The 8898-nt window shown below is 42.3% G+C and overlaps 1 protein-coding gene and 1 long non-coding RNA gene across 3 annotated transcripts; one reads left to right on the plus strand and one right to left on the minus strand.

Moving 5' to 3' along the window:
* Nucleotides 1-886: 886 nt before the first annotated feature.
* LOC115597551 (NLR family CARD domain-containing protein 3-like) lies at nt 887-1892 on the minus strand. The gene is made up of 2 exons (XM_030443573.1): nt 1259-1892; nt 887-1069 (listed from the first exon to the last, which is right to left on the minus strand). The coding sequence occupies exons 1-2, from the start codon at nt 1825-1827 to the stop codon at nt 1057-1059; spliced, it is 582 nt and encodes a 193-aa protein (XP_030299433.1). The 5' UTR covers nt 1828-1892; the 3' UTR covers nt 887-1056.
* Nucleotides 1893-3522: 1630 nt separating this feature from the next.
* Nucleotides 3523-4318, plus strand: LOC115597553 (uncharacterized). Of its 2 annotated transcripts, XR_003987118.1 has the most exons (4): nt 3523-3639; nt 3736-3806; nt 3987-4015; nt 4184-4318. It is a non-coding gene; the product is annotated as an uncharacterized LOC115597553 (long non-coding RNA). The 2 variants fall into 2 exon arrangements; XR_003987117.1 differs by having other exon boundaries at nt 3987-4318.
* Nucleotides 4319-8898: the final 4580 nt, after the last annotated feature.

An 8898-nucleotide genomic window follows, 5' to 3' on the forward strand; every position in this document is an offset into this window, starting at 1 on the left:
TAAATCCTACAGTTTCCTCACTAACATCAGTCCAGTTTGAGCTCAAACTAAACTCTGAACCAAACTGTTCACACTGACAGACTTTAAAACAGTTGTTGTGATTTGTGAAGAGAACTGAAGAGAATTTAAACCTTCTGTTAAGGATTTAAACTTGGTGGATAAACACTGTACGAGAGCAAACACATGAACTGACCTCAGAGTCTCCAGTCGACAGTTTGGACTCTGTAGTCCAGAACACAGCAGCTTCACTCCTGAATCCTGCAGGAAGATGTTCTGACTCAGGTCCAGTTCTCTCAGATGGGAGGAGTTGGACTTCAGAGCTGAGGCCACGACTTCACAGTGAGTCACTGAGAGTCTACAGTTAATAAATCTGTGAATAAAGATAATTAAACAGTTAAATTATAATAAAATCTGACACTTTAATATGAAATGTCTCATTTTGCATCACAGAGCTCATTAACATGAGCGACTGTAGCTCAGCTGGTCAGTTACTGATCACCAGGTTTGTAGTTTGAAACTTGAGCTCCTTCTGTCCACGTTTCACATGACTAATGTAAACATGAGTCATGTGACGACGTGATACAAATACTCAGTTACTCTCCTTCAGTACATGTTTCCTGTCTGTGTACTCTGAGTATCTGTGTGACTTCTCCTCTCTACATGTGAACTTTCTCCTCCTCACAGCTTCAGAACAGCCTCGTTACTTTAGTTTGATGCATCTGAGGTGAATTCTGGATTCTTGTTATTTCCCAGCATCAGCAGACTGATGTTGACCAATCAGAGCACATCACGCACGGCAGACGCAGCGAGACGAGACAAAGACGTAAAAGCCGTAAGAAGGCGTAAACAGACAGAGAGGGAGACTGGAATGTGGAGGAAAGGCGTGTTAGTGTCTCGTATCTGCAGAGAGTTTCTGATTTTCTCTCTTTGTTGCTGCTCGGGACGCTTTACCAACCCAACATGTGTCTATTTGACGTCCTGGGAATGAGACTAAAGTCGCTCTGTTGTGATCAAACGACGACTGTCAGAACATTTTCAGCACAAACTCTGAAGTCTTCAAGTTTTCCTGCTGGATTTGTGGAGCCTCCAGACAGAAGATGATGGAAGAAACTTGTGTTCACTGAACTGATGCAAACACAAGAAGGAGTTCTAGACACATTTGTAGTTTTATATTGTGCATGTTTGTAAAGTGTTGATCTTTAATACTGAAGGCTTCAGCTTTATGTTGCTTTATAATGTGAATCACATCTGGACTTACCGAGCCTTTCTGCAGTTCCTCACAGCTGGAATCAGTCTCTGTTTTCCCTGGTGTGATGTGTTGTACTTCTGTGTGTCCAACTCATCCAGAACCTCCTCTGACATCTGCAGCATGTAGGCCAGAGCTGAGCACTGGATCTCAGAGAGTTCCTTCTCTGATCTGTTCTCTGACTTCAGGAACTCTTGAATCTCCTGATGGACTGAGTGGTCGTTCATCTCCGTCAGACAGTGGAAGATGTTGATGCTTCTGTCAGGAGAGATATACCTGGAAGAGATGTCATCACTGTTAGATATCTTATAACTGTTCAACCTCTTCAGGTTGTTGATGGCTCTCTGGATCTGGATTTCTGGACTGTTGTCTGTCTGACCCAGCAGACCTGCTAAGAGTCTCTGGTTGGACTTCAGAGAGAGGCCATGAAGGAAGCGAACAAACAGGTCAAGGTGGCCATTTTTACTGTCCAGGGATTTCATCATGGCTCTAAAGAGGAAGCAACCCAGGGTTAAGGCACTCCGATCTCTCAGGAAGTCCTTCACCACCTCTGTGTTCCTGTTGGTGTGACAGTGGAACATGTAGACTGCAGCCAGAAACTCCTGAACGCTCAGATGAACAAAGCAGTAGACTGTTTTCTGGAAGATCACACTCTCTCTTCTGAAGATCTCAGTACAAACTCCTGAGTACACCGAGGCCTCTGTGACATTAAGACCACAGCGCTCCAGGTCTTCTTGGTAGAACATGATGTTTCCTGTCTCCAGATGTTCAAACGCCAGCCTCCCCAGCTTCAGAAGAACTTCCCTGTCAGCCTCCGTCAGCTCCTGTGGACTCATCTCACGTCCCTCATCGTACTTCTGCTTCTTCCTCTTTGTCTGAACCAGCAGGAAGTGTGAGTACATGTCAGTCAGGGTCTTGGGCAGCTCTCCTCTCTGATCTGTAGTCAACATGTGGTCCAGAACTGTAGCAGTGATCCAGCAGAAGACTGGGATCAGACACATGATGTGGAGGCTCCTGGAGGTCTTGATGTGTGAGATGATTCTGCTGGACAGATCTTCATCACTGAACCTCCTCCTGAAGTACTCCTCCTTCTGGACGTCAGTGAAGCCTCGTACTTCTGTTACCCTGTCGACACATGAAGGAGGGATCTGATTGGCTGCTGCAGGTCTGGAAGTGATCCAGACGAGAGCCGAGGGAAGCAGCTTCCCCTGGATGAGGTTTGTCAGCAGCACGCTGACTGATGACTTCTGTGTGACATCAGACACAACCTCATGGTTGTTGAAATCCAGTGAAAGTCTGCTTTCATCCAGGCCGTCAAAGATGAACAGAAGTTTACAGACAGCGAGCTTCTCTGCTGTCACCTTCTGTAATGTTGGATGGAAAACATGGAGCAGCCTGAGAAGACTGTACTGCTCATCTCTGATCAGGTTCAGCTCCCTGAACGACAGCAGAACCAGCAGACTGACATCTTGGTTTTCGGAGCCCTCTGCCCAGTCCAGAGTGAACTTCTGCACCGAGAAGGTTTTTCCAACTCCAGCGACGCCGTTGGTCAGAACGACTCTGATGCGTCTCTGTTGGTCAGGTGAGGCTTTAAAGATGTCGCAGCACCTGATTGGAGTTTCACTGAAGGTCTTCTTCTTGGAAGCTGTCTCAAGCTGCCAAACCTCATGTTGGGTATTAACCTCTTCACTCTGTCCCTCTGTGATGTAGAGCTCAGTGTAGATCCTGTTGAGGAGGGTTCCACTTCCTGTTCCATCACTTCCTTCAGTCACACGTTCACATCTCCTCCTCAGACTGATCTTATGTTCATCTAAAACCTCCTGCAGACCAACATTCACTGAAAAGAGACAAAAGTTTGAGACAAAACAAAGAAAATCTGGTGATTATTTTCATCACCGATAACAAAGATCAATATAAGAATATATAAAGAAGTGAAGGTTATAAAGCCCAGTTTAGAGGAAGCATCAGAAATGTGTCTCTGGGCCTCTGACTGTGTGTCGGTGTTCATGTTTGACTGACAGCAGAGGCGACAGGTTGAGCCTGAACAGCTCACTGTGGCTCTTCCTTCTTCCATGGAATATTTACAGCTGATCCACCATCAAATAAGACACAATATGTGTAAAGAACAGTAGATTGTTTTGGGCTGTCACCTCGTCCTCTTTCTGTGTTCTGTCTGTTTGAGCCAGTGGATGGCCTTGCACTCCCATCTAGTGGCCAGTCTTGGCGAGGGTAGCAGGTTATAAAGACGAGGAGACTATGAGCTCTGTAAGCTCACCTGTGCGTCTCCTCACCTGTGCGCATCTCCATTCACCATCTCCTTTGTTTCCGCTGGGTTGGCGCAGCGTCTGTGTTGCTGACTTGTTCCTTTGTTTGGGAAATTTGTGGATCTCTAAGTAAGTTTGCCTTTGAACTATTTAATGTAATCACATACATTCTTTATGTTGATTAGGTTGCTGCAATCTGCCCTAAGTTTGTTTTATTGTTATTAGGAGGAATATGGTTATCCAGAAGGCACCTTCAACATAACATACGATTAGCTCCCTTGGTTTAGTGGAACGAGGTATGTGTAACTCGAATTTGGGCTTTTATTTTATCCTCGAGTTTAATAATGATTGGAAACGTTTTTCAATGTATGTATCTTTTAGTTTTCTATTGAAAGTGGCTTTAGAAATTGTGAGTGAAATGTTCATGTATTTTGTCTAATCTCTTTTTTTTTTCTTTCTGTATTTCTTTTCTGTAGATTTCATGGTGCTACAGCAACAATAAAATGTAAGCACCCATTATGAATCTCTCTGCCTCATTTGTTGACGCCAAGGGTCCGCTACAATATGTTCACGGCTTTTTCTCTAGATCTGTTTTTATTGAATAGCACCACTAACAAAGACAAACTCTGTTTCCTGTATGTGTTTCTGATTCTTACCTCCACACTGGGGACAGGAGGAGTCTCCTGGTGAAGCAGACTGGACCCAGTCTGAGGTGATGCAGCGTCTGCAGAACCAGTGTCCACAGCTGGTAGAGACCGGATCCTTCAGGACGTCCTGACACCAAACACAGCAGGACGGCTGCTTCTTCTCAGAGTCATGTCTCCTCTTCCTGTGGAGACATTTCTTCATTAATGATTTGTTGGTTGTTGTTAAAATATCCAGATTTGGTGTTGTGGTTGTTATTAATACAAAATCAACACTTTGTGCAGCTGCTTCACAGTGAAGCCTCCAGTAAAGAGCTCATCATGTCCTTCACTGTGTCACGGTCACTTTGAGCAGCTCACATTGAGTCAGTCAGCTCTGAACTGAGGTTAGAAGTGCTGGAAATAACTGTGACAGACCAGCAGTCACAGACATGTAGCAGGAAACAGAGATGTGACAGGTTCAAGCAGTGTGAGCCAATGAGTGTGGAGCAGTTCACTGAGTGGACGCCGTATTTTAAAGGAACAAAACTGGCTGTAAATGATAAATGTCAGCTGGCTGCTGTGCTTGTCAACCACCAATCTGCCCAACCAGCAGCTCTACATGATGTATCTGAACACATCTGAAGCAGATTCACTCACATTTTGAATAGTTATAATATTTACAGCTACTTCAACATCTCAACAAATGTATAAATATGTTGTTGAAGTTTAAGTTCTGGAGTGGAGGTTCTAAGGTGTCAAATCAACTCCATCTTAGTTTCTGCACCAGTTGTGCATCATGAATATAAATCTTTCAGCAGAACATTTAGTCTTCATCCTCAGTGCATCATCTTCATCAGGTCAGTTTACAGTGAAAACAGTGTCTTACTTTGTGTCTGAGGGTCCAGGTTCATTACTGAAGACTGGAGGAAGACGATCTTTGGACCGGTCACTCTTTCTTTTGGACTGAACTCTGCAAACACCAACATGCTTTTATTCATCTCACATGAATCTTTGATAAATTCTCTGATGAAAGTCATTGTTGAAGCTCTAAATACACAAACTGCTCCTCCTGTTGATGATCAGGAGGTTTAAAGTTTGGATCAGTCCTCTTGGATTAGATTCCATCTTTTCTCTGTGACTGACAGCTGTCACAGACACTCAGAGGGGGATGGACCAATGATTTCTCTCTCACTCAAACATTTAATTTGCAGCTTCATGAAGAAAATGTGGACAGTTGAGTCATTTCCACGTTATGTTAAAGGTCCAGTGTGTCCTCATTAACAAACTGTTGACTGACAGCAGTTTGACAAAGTGTTCCTGAGCCCATGTAGGAATCTCCTTTATACAATCATGTGTTTGACAGAGTGCTGAACCTTCAGTCATGATACGATCAGCTGTTACCAATCTACCTGTTCACCTGTGGAACGATCCATACAGGTGTTTTTGGAGCGTTGCACAACTTTCAGCCTGTTGTTGCTCCGTCACAACTTGTATTAAACGTGTTGCTGCCGTCAAATTCACAGAAATCAGTGAAAACATTTAATATATTGTCTTTGTGCTGTTTTATCCAGTGACGTCATTCTGTTTTATTCATGTTTCACACAGCGTCACATCTTTTTGGAATCAGGGTTTTCACTCCCTGTTATTACTGCCGCTGTACGCTGACACACTCGAGGTACAACAGGATGTTGATCTGGTTACAGCTCGTCACAATAAAAGCTTTGGCTCTAACATGTGGAGGATTTCTTCCATCCTGAAGCCTGATGTTACTCTACAGCTGGTAACTGACAAAACTTTACCAGCAAACACTCAATGAGTCAGAATCAGTTCTCTTACTTTGTGTCTGAGGGTCCAGGTTCATTACTGAAGACTGGAGGAAGAAGCTCTTTGGACCGGTCACTCTTCAGAGACACACAGCTGGATCCTGGAGGTTCTGATCTGTCCTCCTCTTCCTCCACACAAACACTCATCTTCTGGTCTGAAGTCAGTCTGAGAGGTGAAACAGTGACACTGACTGTGACCTCAGGACAAGAATCAAGACACACAAACACACACAAACACACACACACACACACACACACACACACAGTTAAATAAAATAAAAGCACCTGGTCAGGTTTCTTTACCTCTGAGCTCCTTTTCTTTAGTTACAGTAGTTTAATGTGTTTATTCAGCCAATCAGGACTTTGTGTCCACAGAAGAATCAAACTGTCGGCTTCATTCTCACATTTCTTTCCTCGACAGTCCACAGAGACAAACTGACTCAGACACTCGGACAGTAAAAGAAGTAAAGTGTTGTTCTAACACTCACCAGCCTCAGACTGCAGTTTGTCTCCTCAGTCTGCAGTTTGTCCCCTCAGACTGCAGTTTGTCTCCTCAGACTTCAGTTTGTCTCCTCAGACTGCAGTTTGTCTCCTCAGACTGCAGTTTGTCTCCTCAGACTGCAGTTTGTCTCCTCAGTCTGCAGTTTGTCTCCTCAGACTGCAGTTTGTCTCCTCAGACTTCGGTTTGTCTCCTCAGACTTCGGTTTGTCTCCTCCGTCTTCTTTCTGCCCCGCCGTTTCAAAATGGAGTCTGAATAACTGACTGAACACTTTCACTTTCAGCTTCTTCTCTGTCCTCCTGAGCCTGTATCAGACTCACTGTGGCTCCTCCCCTCTCTATTTACAGGAAATCATGCTTCTTCCTCTGTGTGTCACCACCAGCAGCAGTCTGCAGACTGAGTGTTGAAACAATTCTTTGTTTTTACTCTGCTTTTCTTCGTCAGTCTTCTTATGTCTTCTCTTTGACGTGGGCAATTATGGCAAGATGTTTTAACATTTAATAGGTAGATATGTATTGCAGATATCTGTAATTAAATTCTTCCTAGTCAAAAGGAACATTTCAGATGTCCTCAATGACATTCTTCCTATCCACAATTGTCATTTCAGATATCCACAATTCATACTATGACTAGTAAAAATGCAATTGTGGACATCTGTATATATATTGTGGATATCCATAATGACATTTTTACTGGTCACAATGTATTTTTGGATATTCAAAATTACATTGTGGATATCTGAAATGTTTTTTGTGACTAGGAAGAATAAAATTACAGATATCTGCAGTACATATCCAGTCTACCTATTAAATGTTAAAAAGGCCACTTATACTTTCTAAGGATTTTAAGATATCTTAAACTTAGTTTTGACTATGACAATCAAAGTTGTAGATATCTTAAAATAAAATTTCTAATAGTAAGAATGTTATTGCAGATATCTTTAATTACCATTCTGAATAGTGAGAAAACAATTTTGACTAGGAGAAATGCTGTTATGGCTCTAAAATGTAATTACAGATACGAGTGTGTTTCGATTAAATGTTAAAACGGCTTGCCACAGGCGATGGTGGGACATGTTTCTGCTCTGTTGTTGTTGTCTGTTCTCCGCCATTGTTCACAGTTGAGCGCGAACATCTGACCAGGTGAGAGCAGACACTGCCTGCCCAGCGCTGCAGACACGCCCCTTGGCTCTGATTGGTTGTGTTGATCCGGTTGATTCTTACAAATAAGATTACAGCCACTGGGCGGAGCCACTGACAGCTGATCTGTATCTGATTCTACTGTCAGATCATAATAAAGCAAATATAACAAAACAAAAGTTACGGACTTTAAGTTCAGTTTGGTTATTTAGATCTTTCTCATCAATATTTCTTCAGTGCAAATTTAAAGAAATCAAGTACATCACAAAAGTTAAAAATGATCAATGAAAAGTTTTGACTCTGTTTTTAATCACTTCCTGTCATCATCTCATCACTCTGACTGAACACGTGACACTGCTGGAGGTCCAAACCCAGTTAGGGCTAAATCAATGGTTCTGTTCACTGGAACTGAAAGAGTTTAATAAAAGAGGACAGCTAGCTGGTTAGCATGCTAACATACTTTTAGACAATTCCTTCTTTGATATTTAATTTCTTTAAATCAGAAAAACACCAAAACTAGACAAAGTCTGGTAGGTTATGTGGTACAATCTTTAAAATCTGATGTTTCATAGTTTGTAAATAAAAAAAAATTAAACTTACAAAACTCATCAAAACTCGCAAACTGATCAGAACTTTTTTTTTTCCCTTTTTTTGGAAGACTAGAAAAATACTACTTTTATCGTATTAATCATGCATTACACAAACAAAAGTCTTTAGTTACACAGTAAGTCGTAGCGTGGTGAAAAGAAAAATAAAGATTTGTTGGTTGTGATCGATGACGAGCCGCTCGCGTTACAAATCCCTTCAGTTCAAAATATTAAATTAAAACAAACCACAACATGAAATCAAACAGCCAATCAGCTGGCAGCTTTGTTTTCGGCTTCCGATTGGACAGTTCCTCCTGGAGCGCAAACCGGTTCTTTATAAGGACAAGATTAAAAACTGTCCTGTGATATAAAAAAAACCTAAAACGGGACCGTTGATTGTCACAGGATTCGACCTTCCCTCCGCCTGCGTCCACGAGTCAGCAGGGAAGAAAGCATATAAAAACATGAGAGACGAGAAACATCAAGTCTCGTCACCACTGGAGATAAATGTGTCCAAGTTCAGATCTGTTTGAAGTTATTTCATGATGAAGTGCAGAGAATGGAAAATGTTCTTCCCTAAATATGTAGCAAAGTTAATCTTTGATCAGATAGACTGTCAACTGTCACCAGACTCCATTAAAAAAACGCTCATTTCTGAGAGTTTCTGCGTTTGTGAAAATGTTATAAAGGTGATGGAATGTAACTGAGTACATC

The sequence above is a fragment of the Sparus aurata genome, chromosome 16 (assembly GCF_900880675.1).
Source record: "Sparus aurata chromosome 16, fSpaAur1.1, whole genome shotgun sequence".
Classification (NCBI taxonomy): Eukaryota; Metazoa; Chordata; class Actinopteri; order Spariformes; family Sparidae; genus Sparus; species Sparus aurata.

Excerpts from the sequence above, each read along its gene's own strand:
- LOC115597551 (XM_030443573.1), bottom strand. The coding sequence starts at position 1,827 with ATGTTCCACTGTCACACCAACAGGAACACAGAGGTGGTGAAGGACTTC.